The following is a 15,408-nucleotide window of genomic DNA, read 5'->3' as shown; positions in this document are numbered from 1 at the left end:
TGTCCTCACCCTGACATCTTCCTGGTTGCACGAATAGAGAAAGTTCTACAGGGAGGCATTACTCACTGCGCTGAGCCCTACATGAAGAGCTCCGACTCCAGCAAGGCAATGAGCCCACACACACACACACACACACATAACCAAAACAGTGTACATAAATGCTCATATACACAAACAAAACAGAAGAACCAAACACACACTATCCATCAAAACAATAAGTAGTTATTACAAGGATAAGTAGAAGGATTATCAGAGCTTACCATCCATAAACTTGCAAACAATTCTACCACATCCCTCTATGACCCCTGCGATGTCCTGCCAAAATCCACTCCACGATACCAACCAAAAGCCCCTGAAGGCTGCCAGGAACGTGCTGTCTGCCCAGTTGACTGTTAATAAAACATCTCTGGAGAGTTGTGGGGAACACTGTGTGTGTTTTGCTTTACAGGTTGCTCAGAAGGTTTTGAAGAACGCCAAAATGGCCTGCAGCAGACTGGGCCAGTACAGGATGCCTTTCGCATGGGCAGCCCGGTGAGCCAAAACACTCTGGAAATGTTCTGTTCATCTTTCGCCTGCTTTGTGTCAATCACGATATTTCATGTTTTTGTTCTTGTCCACAGGCCTGTGTTTAAAGATGCCTCAGGGACCCTGGATAAAAGTGCTCGCTTCTCTGCGCTGTATCGGCAAGACAGTAATAAACTCTCGGAAGAGGATCTTTTCAAACTGCTGGCAGATTTCAGGAAGTCAGTATACCCTTTACGTCATCAGACTTGTCTTCACTGAGGGGTTTAGTGTTTATTCTTTCACAGTAGTTTCAGTCGGGTTAAATGGTTTATTTTAAATGGAAATAGTCTGTTCTTCTGCAGTGTTGTTGCAGCTGTGAATGGTCCCGCTGATAGGAATGGGTTTTGTAGGTCCTCTCAGAGGGACACTTTTTTTAGTCCTCTTAAAGAGAGATGAGCTTTCAATACAATTGTACATTAGATCACTTTGGTCATCTCCTGGGATCCCTAGGTTTAAAGTACCACCTTTACGCTGATGACACTCAGATATACATTCACACCAAACCTGGTGATCTTTCAGCTGTTACACATTTAGAACACTGTATCTTAGAGATAAAAAATGGATGTCCCAAAATTTTCTGTGCCTGAACACGAACAAGACAGAGGTTATGTTGAACCAAGTAAAACTAAATCTTTTAACATTACCCTAGATGGCTCAACGGTGGAGGTCCAGGCCAAATTAAAGAACTTAGGGGTAATATTTAACAAAAATCTTAACATTTGATCACCACGTGCTGTCCACTGTAAAGACTTTATTTTTTACATTAAAAAACATTTCATGAATCCTTCTCTTACAATGCCTTACTAGCTGGCGTTTCCAAAAGTAAAATCAATAAACTACAATGTCCAAAACTCAGCGGCCAGAATTCTGACAACGACTAAAATCCGACAACACATTACTCCTGTTTAAGAATCTCTCCATTGGCTACCTGTCAGATTTCGTTTTGATTTTAAAATCCTCATGCTTAAATACAAGGCCCTGCATGGTTCTGTCTGAACTCTTAACTTGGTACTTCTGGCAATTCTTCTGGCATCAACAAGGCATGTGTGATTAGAAATTTGTGTTACATTTACATTTAGCATTATCAAGCAGTTTGACAGGTGTACCTAATAAAGTGGCGGTGAGTGTAAATGTGAGCTTTTGAAATTTCAGCATTTCTTTATTCAAGTGAATATCTTCAATATTCTAGCTGACGTTGCAAATATGACCACCTTCTTTCTGGACAGGATGGAAGATTGTTGTTGGGCATGATGAATATCTGAATCCTCAAGTTTTGTAGGAGAATTGTGTCCTCAATCAGGTGGAAAAGATTCTGAATGATTTAACTCATTTTTTGCGTTCACATTATAAACTGCTTCCCTCTGGTAGGAGATATAAAGTCCCTAAGTATAGATTGAACCAATACAAGAAATCATTTGTATTTTTCAGTGGGTTTATTTAACAAAAGTTTATCCTAATTATCCTTATTATTATTGCAACTACTGTATTTTCGATATTGTTTTTATTGTATGTTCGCAGCAGTATGGTAATGCCTATAACAAATTTTCTTTCAAGGACAATAAAGTTTACTACTACTAGATACAATAGATATTGACGTAGCCTATGTCGAATCTGTGTCCACAGACCTGAGAAGATGGCTAAACTACCTGTCATCCTGGGAAACCTGGATGTGACTATTGATAATGTTCCTCCTGATATGGCTAGTACGTCTTTAAAATAATTGTCAATGTCAAGCTAGTCTATAATCCACTTCTTTTCTTTTTGTTTTTAACCCTTATTATTATGCTCTTTGCTCATTGATCCTTTATCTTGTTGCTATTGGCTAGATTGTGTAACTCCGTCCTACATCCCAGTGAGGCCTTTTGAGAGCAATGGGCCCAATGATGGTGTCCTGTTGGAGGTGGAGGAGTTTGTTCCTTGTATCGCCAAGTGCTCTCAGCCTTTCACCACCTACAACAATCATCTCTACGTCTATCCCAAACACCTCAAATATGACAACCAGAAGTCCTTCGCCAAGGTAAATTAGCATTATCAGCTAATTCAATGTCTTGAAAGATGAGTGCAAGCAGTTATTGACAGGTTAATGAAGGCTGTGTTTGCACACGCAGCTCGTAAAAACTGCACTTACAGATTCACCAGTATGTGTTTTTTTCTGGCTCATATTTTCTTCTCTGTCGTGTGACTCAGGCGAGGAATATTGCAGTATGTGTGGAATTCAGAGAGTCGGATGAAGAGGATGCTCAAGCCTTAAAGGTATATTGTTTATTCCAGACATACAGTAGAAGCTATATTTAATATACAAAGTGCTTTTGGCAAGTTCTATTGGAAAACAAAAAACATTTCCCAGTATTTTCTGTTCTTTCATGTTCTCTACCGTTGAAATCTGAGTAATTTCTTTATATAAATTATGTTGTGTTTGTGTGTTTCTGCTGAATAGTGTATCTATGGTCGTCCAGGAGGGCCTGTCTTTACCAAACATGCCTATGCAGCTGTACTGCACCACCAGCAGAACCCAGAGTTCTATGATGAGGTGATCAAGGGGACACTGGCATACATTTTATATGGGGTGCAGCAGAAAATAATAATAAGATAAGAAAATGTATACAATATGTATACAGTATTTAAACTCTGGACCACAAAACCAGTTTGCATGGGTATATTTTTGGCAAAAGCCAAAATTAAATTGTTTGGGTCAAAATTATTGATTTTTATTCAATGCTAGAGAGTACCTGCGGGGTCTTAAAAGCATTGAAAAAGTCTTACATTTGAAATCCCACATTAAGGCCTTAATAGCCTTGAATTTTGTATACAAAGTCTTGGATTTTGTTACAAAGGTCTTATTTTATTCATTTATTTTTGCTTTCCCTTGGATTAAGTTCATTGTTACTAATGTAGGCTAATTAAAAGATCATGCAGCGTAACGCTGAGTGCACCTCACGCTCCATGTCATAACAGAAATCGCTATGGTTACTAGGCAAGTGAGGTACAGAACAAGATAGTCGCTAGCTTAGTTTATCGGCTAAAATGGGAAAGTGTCGGTTTAATCCACTGTAGCCAAGGAATGCCAATTACATTTAAGTCAAACGCCTACTGCTGTTGGTGCTGGAAATCTTTTAAGCTAATGACGATGGGTGTTAACGGCTTTGGACTCTCATATGAGGGGTGCCAAACACACCGCGTTTAGTATAGTGTAGTACTGCTCGTCATCCCCAACCACCTGTGGTCATGTTTGATGAGAGTTTCAATAAGATGATGAAAAGTAAGCAGTTAGACCTTCATATTCGCTACTGGGTGGACGAACACGCTGTTGCGTATGTATTAATTCTAAATGATAATTGAAAAAAAAAATGTTTTAATTGATTCAAGCAGACCACTTGTACATAATTATTTTCTAAGGTTCAAAATTTATACAGATTTGACATTTTCCTCTCATACTTTTGTCGGAATGGCTACGGAGTTGGCATTGAATTTAATTTAAAAGGGTTTTAAAAAGGTCTTTAAAAGCCTTGAATTTCATTTGGAGGATCCCGGGGGTACCCTGTTTTTACAATTTTCTGTTGTAAATATATAATAATATATTTTTTAAATAATGTGATTTTTAAGCACTTCATTTGGGACACATTTAAAGGGGATTTTCTAAATATTTAGATTTTTCAGATTTAAATAGTTGTATCTCAACCAAATGTTATCTAATTTTTACAAAGTATACTTATTCAGCTTTTTAGTGATGTATAAATCTCAGTTGTTGTTTTTTTCTTTTTACACGTATCGCTAGTTTTGTGGTCCACATGGTCACATATTGAAAATTATACAGTTATCACTGTATTGTCAAATGTATGTATTTGGTCTTTATAATTAATACTTTTCTGGATTATTTCTTTTTTTTAATCCTACATATATTTCGAATGTATTGCTCATGTTTTAGGTATATTTAAGTTCATAAAAAAATGTTATATGTCTTTGTGTATGACCTACAGATAAAAATTGAGTTGCCCACACAGCTTCATGAAAAGCATCACCTGCTGTTCACTTTTTACCACATCAGCTGTGACAGTAGCACAAAGAAACGGGACATAGTGGAGACCCCAGGTACGGCATGCTGCATAATTGACTATATGAACAATAATGAACAATACACAATTGCGGTATGCACTGTGGTTCCAGAAATGCACTTATTTAGAAATTTTATCTGTAATTTTATCTATATTTACATTTTTGTTGTATAATCAATGAGTGCCATTGGATGTGATGTGTTTGCATCTGTGTCTCTGTTAGTGGGCTCTGCCTGGCTTCCTCTGCTTAAAGATGGTCGTGTTGTTATGAGTGAGCAGCACATTTCTGTGGCTTCCAACCTACCAAATGGTTACCTCAGCTGCCAGGAGGGAGTAAGCAAGGTAAACCTTCTCTGCAGTCATAACAGAAACTTTTTTTGAGATTACAGGCATTTGCTGGCCAAATGTGAACCTGCAGTGCACTCTGTCCAGTAATTGGAACATTATTTCTCTTTGTGTTACTATTTGGACATCTACAACTTTATGCTAATTTATGCTAGCAACATGTTATTAGCATTCTAATTCTTTCTATCAGCATGTTAATAATGATAAAATATGCTAGCAACATGGTAATTCATACTAGAAATAGGGTAATCACATTTATTTCATGGAAACACTGTCTTAATTCATACTCAGAACTTGCTACCAACATGCTAGTGAATGGTAAAACATGTTAGCAACATGATACTAGCATCCTGCAATCAGCATGTCAATTTATGCTAAAACATGTTATAAAGTAAGAAACATAACAGCAAAATCTTTTGCTAGCAAAATGCTAATTTTTGCTAAAATATGTTCATTTGTCTTAAAACTCTACTGAAAAAAACAGCTTAAACCAGCCTGAGCTTGGAGATGACCACCTTAAACCAGCTTGACCAGCCAAGCCAGGCTGGGAGCCCAGCCAAAACCAGCTATGTCCAGCTTAAACCAAACTGGTCAAGCTACCCACATAGCAAAATTTCTCTGGTCCAGCTCTGGCCCACACAATCAGGTTTTGCTTGGCCCACATGCCGCAGTGAATTACGGTGCATGACTGGACCAAATCTGGCTTCCAGACAAGGGCCAAACACAGACCATATCTGGGCCAAGTCTTAGCCAAGTTAATAACTCATAACTGGGCCTGAACTGGGCCAGATAGGTTGGTGTGTCACGATTGCAATGAAATTGATAAACCCATGGAGTGATGCGCTTTAGGCACACTATGGGCACGCTTTTTCTCAAAGTGACCTGATAGGTAGAATTTTTTTTCTTTATTTAAAAATGATTTTAGTGTATTTTAAATGTGGGTCAAGACTGGCCAAACTCACATGGCCCACTTATCAAATTTTTCATCTGGCCCAAATCTTGTGTGCCGCCTTAAAGACGGTGCCACCTCTGCCAAACCCGGGCCATGTTTGGCCCACATGCTGTATGCCAGTGCCGGATTAATGCTTGCTGTGCCAGCTTTATGCCAAATCTGGGCCAGAATTCTTTGCTACTAGGGTAGTTTTAATTGGTTTCAGCTGTTAATTTTTCAGCCGGACCAGCTAAGACCAGGCTGGAAACGGCTGGAAACCAGCTTGGAAATGGCCAGAACCCTTTTAAAATCAGGCTGGTCGACCAGCTAAAACCAGCCAACTAGCTTATAGGCTGGTTTAAGCTGTTTTATTGCTATACAGAAACATTGTTTTTTTGACATTTTCTAAATAAATGCTTGCAACATGCCAATTCATGCTAGAAGATTGCAAACAACATGCTAATTATCATGCTTATTAGTAACAGTCAATGTTGAGATTGCTATTTTTAAAGTTAGAAAGTCTTTGTTTTGTTTTTTGTTTTTTTTGTTTTTTTAAACAATTATGTTTCATTAATCAAGTTTGTCTTAGACATTTCTGCCAAATTTCCACAAGAAACATATGTAGTTCTAGCCAAATTAATGTTTGTAGGTCTGATCCACAGAGAAAAAATACATTAAATATGATCGTTACCATAAACGCACTAAAATTGTAGCAGGAGTTGTCATGATAAAAACAAGCAGAAATGTGTATTAAAACTAGGAGAAAGGAGATCTGTAAAGTCTATGTTGATAGAATAGCTCAGATAATTTGGCCTTTGTCAGTGTAAAGGAGCTCTTTAAATCTCAGTGAAATCTCATGAACACAAATACTACCTAATACTTGACTCTTTCATCAGGAATATAGTCTTTCAATGGGAAATCTGTCAGTATGACCTAAAAAACTATTTAAACATTAATGTTGTTATGTGTGTTGTGTTTGCAGCACTCAAGTCCAGAGATAAAGTGGGTGGATGGAGGACGTCCTCTCTTCAGAGTATCCACACATCTGGTCTCTACTATATACACTCAGGTATATGACTGTGTATAGCATTTAATTTGATTCAAAGCAGCATTTCCAGAATAATTACTCCAGTCTCATGTCTCATGATCTATCAGAAGCCATTCTAATATTATTTGCTGTTGTGATCAATTATTATTGCTTTCAATCATTAATAAGTGTTTTTTAACTACGATGAAAAAAATTTGCTCTGGCTATTAAAAAACTCGCATCACCAGAATAAATTTCACTTAAAAACATAAAATAAAAAAAATCAGAAAATAGATTCTGAATGTAAATAACATGTCATAATATTGCTGTTTTTTATTGGATTTTGATCAAATATATGTAGCCTGGGAAAGAAGATCGTATTAACATTCACAAATCAGTGTTGTTCAGATTACATAAGCAATCTTTAGACTTTAGATAGAATTAGCTTTAGATCCAGTATCACTACAATAAGTTCCAGTTGTTTATCATTAGTTATTGCAATAACTAACAATGAACAGTTATTTATTTACAGTATATAATCGTCTTGTGCTAATATTATCAAATAAAAAAATGCAACTGTTCATTGTTAAGTATTTGCTCAGGTCCATTAAATAAATTCAAGATGAAATTAATTAATACAAAGTTTAATTACCATAGACAATCTAAAAAAAATGCTTTAGAAGAGCTTTATGTACATTAATAGTGCATGTTAAAGGGCACCTATCATGCAAAATCAACTTTTGGAAACAGTTTGGACTGAAATGTGTGTAGGTATAGTTTGTCCACTATCATATTGGAGTGATATTGAAGTCTCTTTTTAAATGCTCTGCAACTGCAACGCTATCCACTTATTATATTATATAATAAATAATACACTTATATTATTATAATATTGATTAAAAGGCACATATTACTATTTCTAAGTATCAACAAGTAACATGTCCACAAGACAATATTTGCAAAGAAACTGGAATTAAAAAATCTGTTTCAACTCTTTTTGTTTCAACTGCACTTCAAGAATCGATCGATCAATCAATCAATCAATCAATCAATCAATCAATCAATCAATCAATCAATCAATCAATCAATCAATCAATCAGTCAATCAATCAATCAATCAATCAATCAATCAATCAATCGAGCCTTTATTTGTCACATACACTTTCATGTAGTAAAATAGAAACTCCTCAACTATACACAAACATCACATTTAGGGAAAGACAGGTCGAAGAGAGGTAGCATTTAGAAAGATGAAATAAATACATTTGGGGAGCGAGAGGCCAAAAAAACTCCCTCTCACATTACCCTTGAGTTAGGGCAGCGTGAGATTTGGGAGAAAAAAAACCCCCAGCAATTAAAGCAGTAAACATTACACTTTGTATTTTTAAAGCATTTAGAAACTATAAATGAGGATGCTTTAATCACACAACTGTATTCCTGGTTTGTGGACGTTAAATCACATTTATCTGGTACAGTAACTTAATGATTTATAATGAATCTCATTTCGACAGCATATTTAACTCTTTGTTGCCATCCTATCGCATCTGCTGCAAGAGTGTGTGTGCTTTTGTTTGTGTGAGCACACAGGGATCATTGTATCAGCATTTTGTGTGGCTCATTCATCAGTTATCTCTGTGATATTTGTGACTGTGAGTTCATCATGTCAATGTTTCATTGAGTTGTTGTGTGTTATTTTTCTGTGTTTATTCTGACATCCGACATTGGTTATCCTTTTGTGAAGCAAAATGTTATAAGAGTGGGCGGGGAGAAACAGCTCATTTTCATTTAAAAGCACAGGCGCAAAAAACCTACAATTCCATCTGACCCAAAACAGTACATTTTCAGGAGGGTAAAATAACTGATCTGATGGATGTTTTGACCTGAAACTTCACACATTCTGGAGACACAAAAGACTTATTTTACATCTTGTAAACAGGCCAAAATTGGAGCTAATGTATATACTACCTGACAAAAGTCTTGTCACTTATACATGTTTTAGGAACAATAAATTATAACTTGACTTCTAGTTGTTTATTTAGTATCAGAAGTGGCTTATATGAAAGGCAGAGGCCTCTAAAATATGCTTACTTTACCAAAATAAAATATGATCATGCCTTTATGATCATTTTAATTATTTAATTCGGACAGCAAGGTCTGACTTTGCTTAGACAAAAGTCATGGTGCAGTGGGAAAAGAATTAAAAATGTGTATGACTCCCTTGAGCTTGGAGGACTGCATCCATACATCACTGCAATGACTCACATAACTTACTAATAAAGTCATCTGGAATGGCAAAGAAATCGTTCTTGCAGGACTCCCAAGATTTGTGTTTGAGTTCATCAATGTTCATCAATGCCTTCTTCTTCATATCACCCCAGACATGCTCAATAATGTTTATGTCTGGTGACCGGGCTGGCCAATCCTGGAGCACCTTGACCTTCTTTGCTTTCAGAAACTTTGAATGGAAGGCTGAAGTATGAGGAGCGCTATCCTGCTGAAGAATTTGCCCTCTTCTGTGGTTTGTAATGTAATGTGCAGCACAAATGTCTTGATACCACAGGCTGCTGATGTTGCAATCCACTGCAGATCTCTCGCACACCCTGATACCGAATGTAATCCCAAACCATGATTTTTCCTTCACCAAACTTGACTGATTTCTGTGAGAATCTTGGGTCCATGTCGGCTCTAATAGGTCTTCTGCAGTATTAGTGATGATTTGGATGCAGTTAATAATTAAGTTATTATTTGTTGCTCTTAAAACTGGGATTGACGTCAAGACTCTTGTCAGGCAGCGTAGTTAAAAGTGGAAGCAGTCAATAATTGAAACATTTCCCATTATTTCCCCAGGATCAACACCTGCACAATTTTTTCCATCATTTCCAGACCATGCAGTCTGGTGCCCCTCGTCCAACTGAGGGGGAGCTCGTCAAATACCTCAAGGTGAGCACAGAGAAACTGGTGTCTTCTGCTTTTAACTGTTATCATCATGGAGAGCTTAATGACAAAGCATTGCATTTACATCACTAGAGTCTTCATGCCATGGAGGGTCATGTTATGATCAACTTCCTGCCCACTATTTTAAACCAAATGATTCATGTTTTGACCAGCGCCACTAACGAGGATGTGGCTGTAAACACCACTAGGTGAGAAACCGAAGGCAAATTTAGAACATGAGATTTTTCTCTTTCTGTGTTTCTCATGCTCTCTATGTTGTCCGTCTGTGTCCTGAAGGGTCATGGTCCACATTGTTGCCCAGTGCCATGAGGAAGGCCTTGAACACTACCTGAGGTCATATGTGAAGGTAAGCCGAGCTCTAAAATGGTCCATATATGCTATCACACTTTTTCCAGTTACCAGAGTACACTTGGTTTACATGGGTTTTCTTCTTTTTATTCCAGTATGTGTTTAAAACAGAGTCCTATTCAAACGGTAACAGTAAGACTGTGCACGAAGAGCTGGCCAAAGCCATGACGTCCATCTTAAAACCTTCAACCGACTTTCTAACCAGCAACAAGCTTCTCAAGGTAAACTGCAAACAACATTATGCTTTAATAGTTTTCGATCTCATGAATTTAGTACTGAGATGTATTTGTTATTAAAATGTTGACTCCTGTGTTTCAGTATTCATGGTATTTTTTTGAAGCCCTGGTGAAGTCAATGGCACAGTACCTGATGGAAAGTGGCAAGGTCAAGGTGAACACGATTGCACACTACTCTCAGAACACCAGCTTACAAAATTTACTGTGGGAGACAGCTATTGGTATTGGCACCATGCTGTACTCACATGCACATGCTTATTATAATACTCCACTACCACACGTATTACAGAGAAAAGAGAAATCTGTCTGTAAATGGATCTACTTATTAAAGTGTTTGACTTCAAGAGTTCACACTGTTGTAAAAAAATAAATAAATGAGATGAAAAGAGAAGAGAACCCAGTCCAGGAGACTCAGAACAAGCAGAATTCCTTTATTGAGACGTGTTGGTTAATCTGCAGTCATACAGCGTCTTTTTAGATGTCCATGGGTCTGCAAGAGCCTACTAGAGGTCCGCAGTCTGCAAGTTCTTTCACGAGTCTCTCACAAGTCTCACACAAGTCTGAATTAGTCTAAGATGTCCTGTCTATATTGTCCTGTTAGGAGGAGGGGGCATAGCTAAACAAAGTATGCAAATCAAGTGTTGTGGTCGGCAGGGTAAACTGCTTCTCAGGTCTAATCTCATCATGTTCTGGAGACAGAAACCGCCTGACCATTTGATTGAAAAGAGAAAACAATAGACACCCCATGCTGTGAAACTGACAATTTGCATTACTTTGGCTTAGCCTGTAATCAGAAATGTCCCTCCTAGCTGGGATGTTAATGAAATTATATAATTAAAAACCAGAGAATATAACTTTTTAGTTATACGTAGATTATTGTTAATTTGAAATTAGATGATAAAAATTTATATTTCCACAGTTCCCCCTTTGAGAGTTATTTAAAAACTCTCACAAAAAAATATAAATTTGTAAGCTTTCCTAAAACCATTCAATGGCTTCTGTTTGATAACAGAAGCCCCATCTTCTAGTCATGTAACTTGAAAAAAGTTACAGGCACATTTAACTTATTCTGTGTCATTTCAATATCTACATAGATGTAAGTGTAGATTTCTAAACTGTTCACACGTTTATGACAATCAGTTGTAATGTCATAAATCCTACATGATGACACAAAAAATCATGTAGTTAAACTGCAGATCTTCTGAAAGTCCATGGCTTGTGAATAGTGTTCAGTCTTTTGTGAGGTGTGTTTCTTGTGGTTCTTCTCCAGCACAGAGTTGATCTGATGACTTCCTGTCATTCCTGGATCTCCGTAGTGATGTTCTAGTTTAGAGTGTTTCTTGAGAAGATGCAGTGTTTATGTGTTTACCTGCACACAAGAAAACAAGGAAACAGCAGACCAGCAGTATTCATGCATAGACTTGTATGATCATACAGTTCATGTGTCTAGTTATTCAGGTGATCGTATAGTGGTTGTGTTAAGTTGGTGATCGTATAGTGTTGTGTATTTTCTGTCTCCTAATCTTAAAGTTATGACACCTATAAAACAGTGAGGTGAGGATAAATGGGGAAAAAGGGAGTCTTCACCACAGGGTGCGGCCCCTGAAGCCTGTTGCTTTCAGTTCTGCCCTGGGCTCCTCACTGGTTTGTGTGTCCTGTTCTGTCCCTGAGTGTGGTGGGCAAACTTTAAAATGTGAGACACAAACTATCATTCAATAAATATCAGTCCTATCAGACATCATAACATTGAATGGGTGGTGATTGGAAAATGTGTTAAACACATTCAAGGCTGTAAGTGGACTTAAGCAGAGTTCCCTAATACAAAGGAAGAAGTTTCCTTTGTGTCTTTTTACAAAGAGTCTTTCATCTTAATTGTAAATGAACTGGGACATTAAGCACTTACAGCCAAAAAATGGTTAGCATCTTTGTGGACAGCTCAATGGATTTAGTGATGAGGGGAGGGGTATGTTGAGGGCATTTAGCAAACTGTTCAGAAGTTGATTTACCCTGTTCATCTCTTTAAAGTTCTTTTTATTCTTTCTACACTCTCTCATCCAATGTCCTTTTTTTCCACAGTAATGACAACAGATATTTTTCCTAAGACATTTGTGATTTGATGTCTTTTCTGTGTTGACCTTAGTGGCAGCTGCTTCAAATCTGACTCTGTCTTTGATGTAAGAGTCTCTTTCCCACAAAGCTAAACTGTTCAGATTATTTCTGAGAGTGGTGGAAGACCAGGTGATGTTAAGAAATGGCAAAGCTTTTCTGTATTCAGTTGCAAGGCCATCTGACCAGATGCGGACTAGGGGTCCCTTATCATCTAGCACACTGTCCGAATTATCAGCTAATCCACTGTAAGTTATGGCGGATTGACAAAATCTCTCAGTGAATTCATTCACAGATTCATCTTTCCTTTGCACACAACAAGTCACTTTTGACCAGTCGATCTTTGGGCCAACAATGTTCTTTAGAGCTTTCAAAACACCCTCTCTCAAATCATCCTTACTGGCATGTTGTAGTTTAGAGGTCACAGTATGCTCAAAACTGTTGAATTCAGATTCAGTGAGAATTTGAGACATTAGCTGGGTGACTTCTGTTAATGACATGTCATAAAGACGCATTTTGCTGATTAGTGCTCTGCTAAACTCTGAAAAATGTGTGCGTGCTGATGGTAAGCTTTGAGATAATCTGTCTATTTCTCTAGGTCCTAGTGTTCTGGAAACTGTTTGAATTTGAACAACAGAAGTGTTGTTGTGTGAACTCTCAGTTCTCTTAGATCTTCTGGCACCACAAACCTCCACTGAACCTATAGGTAAATCATTTGCTGACTGGATGGGAATGTCTGTTTCAGAGACAATTTGTAAGTCAGGATGTTTATTATCAGGCTGACTAACCTCCTCAATGTCAGTTTTTGATTTCTTGAGGTTCAGTTGTTTTGTTAATGAGGTTATCTTAGCATGAAGCTCTTGGATCTGTTTTTCAAATTCTGATTTAGCTTGAGCTTGTTGTTTAGCTCGAGATAAATTGAATTCTCTGTAGCAGCAGATAATGCCTTTTACATTGTTTTTGCGAATGCATGCATCAAGCACTTTCTTGCATTCATCTAATGTCCAAACATCATCTGGGTCAATGCTAAATTTCTTTGTCAAATTTAGTCTGACTGACTCTGTTATTGAGTCCATGTGCTGTCGTAGCAGCGATTTGAAATCCTGATCTGACAATAAAGGAGATGTTAAACCACCTTTTTCAGTTGTAGTGATCAGTCTTGTATTCTATCTGAACATTTTGTGAGCTTATTATCACAAAGTAAAAATACTAAAACTTTTCAGATGAAAGTGTAGTAATTTCTTCTCTGGCGAAACAGAGGGTAACAATATTAGCACATGTTGCTAAAACTTCCTGCCTGAACAAGAGATAACATCAGTTAGCTTGTATAGCTAAACTTAAACTTCTCTGGTTGAACAGAGGTTAAACAAAAGAAAAGAAAAGAAAATAGCACGTAAGGCTTAACTTCTCTAAAGAGAGGATAACTTTTTAAAAGAAAAAAATAGCACGTAAGGCTTTACTTCTCTGTCTGAACAGAGGATAAACTGTTACTTCTCTATTGAAATAGAGGATAGCTTTTTGTTAAACAAACCCTGCAGCTGTTTGTTAACTTTTCTCTGATGGAGCAGAGAATAACCATGTGTATAGACTGGTCTGTATGGTTCTTTTGATAGAGTGAAACTCACCAAATCGAGGTTGAGCTGAAAAGATTCAGTCTGGAGTGATCTGATCTTTGTATTCAGGTAACTTCAATGTTCATCAGGGTTGCAGTCAGCAAATAGTTGAGAATTTGTGACGTCCGCTGAGTGACTTCAAATTGCCGTTAAGCTGAAGATTCCGTCTGAAGAAGTTTCCTTGATCTTGAAGGTTCAAGTTGAATTTCAGGTGGATTTCAGTCTTTTGTGGCAAATTGTTGAGAATTTGATGATTTCAGTTTCTATCCGGCTCACGGCACCAAGTTGTTGTAAAAAAATAAATAAATGAGATGAAAAGAGAAGAGAACCCAGTCCAGGAGACTCAGAACAAGCAGAATTCCTTTATTGAGACGTGTTGGTTAATCTGCAGTCATACAGCGTCTTTTTAGATGTCCATGGGTCTGCAAGAGCCTACTAGAGGTCCGCAGTCTGCAAGTTCTTTCACGAGTCTCTCACAAGTCTCACACAAGTCTGAATTAGTCTAAGATGTCCTGTCTATATTGTCCTGTTAGGAGGAGGGGGCATAGCTAAACAAAGTATGCAAATCAAGTGTTGTGGTCGGCAGGGTAAACTGCTTCTCAGGTCTAATCTCATCATGTTCTGGAGACAGAAACCGCCTGACCATTTGATTGAAAAGAGAAAACAATAGACACCCCATGCTGTGAAACTGACAATTTGCATTACTTTGGCTTAGCCTGTAATCAGAAATGTCCCTCCTAGCTGGGATGTTAATGAAATTATATAATTAAAAACCAGAGAATATAACTTTTTAGTTATACGTAGATTATTGTTAATTTGAAATTAGATGATAAAAATTTATATTTCCACAACACTTAGAAATTGCTTGTGTTACAACCCCTTTTTGTCTAGGGGAGTGGGGTTGCACATTTAACAGAGAAATTGGTAATTGCAAAAAACTCAAAAACCAATTGTGATAAAAAGTAAGGATGGACAGCAAGAATACGTTGAAAAATAAGTGATTTATTTACAAAAAGGTGAGGGTGAATCAGTGAGTGAGGTATTTACAATATATACAAGGTTAAAGACAATAAACAATAAAATGTTAGAAAGACTGGCTATGGGTGGCGCTAAATAAAAGAACCAAACAGTCTTACTAATATTCACAACAAATCCCCTCTAATCTATTCTAATAAACAAAAGATATGAAAAAGAAATCTTCAACGTCAATGATGTCCTATCTACACAGGGGT

The 15,408-nt window shown here is 37.3% G+C and overlaps 2 protein-coding genes across 21 annotated transcripts in view; one reads left to right on the top strand and one right to left on the bottom strand.

The window, feature by feature from the left end:
- stk24b (serine/threonine kinase 24b (STE20 homolog, yeast)) overlaps positions 1 to 15,408 on the bottom strand; it is an 835,587-nt gene that overhangs the window by 645,390 nt on the left and 174,789 nt on the right. The window lies entirely within an intron of this gene.
- The window catches only part of dock9b (dedicator of cytokinesis 9b), a 182,308-nt gene that overhangs the window by 107,365 nt on the left and 59,535 nt on the right, over positions 1 to 15,408 (top strand). For 17 of the 20 annotated variants that reach the window (XM_087256670.1, XM_087256666.1, XM_087256668.1 and 14 more), the window contains exons 13-27: positions 1 to 105; positions 449 to 531; positions 621 to 743; positions 2,188 to 2,267; positions 2,391 to 2,581; positions 2,752 to 2,817; positions 3,002 to 3,094; positions 4,542 to 4,653; positions 4,840 to 4,958; positions 6,875 to 6,961; positions 9,766 to 9,858; positions 9,946 to 10,061; positions 10,150 to 10,219; positions 10,317 to 10,442; positions 10,540 to 10,611. The exon at positions 1 to 105 is cut by the window's left edge and continues 18 nt beyond it. In XM_087256670.1, the coding sequence (XP_087112796.1) occupies positions 1 to 105; positions 449 to 531; positions 621 to 743; positions 2,188 to 2,267; positions 2,391 to 2,581; positions 2,752 to 2,817; positions 3,002 to 3,094; positions 4,542 to 4,653; positions 4,840 to 4,958; positions 6,875 to 6,961; positions 9,766 to 9,858; positions 9,946 to 10,061; positions 10,150 to 10,219; positions 10,317 to 10,442; positions 10,540 to 10,611 (1,536 nt within the window). Of the gene's footprint in view, positions 106 to 448; positions 532 to 620; positions 744 to 2,187; positions 2,268 to 2,390; positions 2,582 to 2,751; positions 2,818 to 3,001; positions 3,095 to 4,541; positions 4,654 to 4,839; positions 4,959 to 6,874; positions 6,962 to 9,765; positions 9,859 to 9,945; positions 10,062 to 10,149; positions 10,220 to 10,316; positions 10,443 to 10,539; positions 10,816 to 15,034; positions 15,348 to 15,408 lie in introns of those variants that run through there. The other 3 variants (XM_087256683.1, XM_087256676.2, XM_087256684.1) reach the window with 1 other exon arrangement.

Source organism: Danio rerio, chromosome 6, assembly GCF_052040795.2.
Source record: "Danio rerio strain M-AB ecotype USA chromosome 6, GRCz13ab, whole genome shotgun sequence".
NCBI lineage: Eukaryota > Metazoa > Chordata > Actinopteri > Cypriniformes > Danionidae > Danio > Danio rerio.
This window is presented reverse-complemented; position numbering and strand designations above follow the sequence as displayed.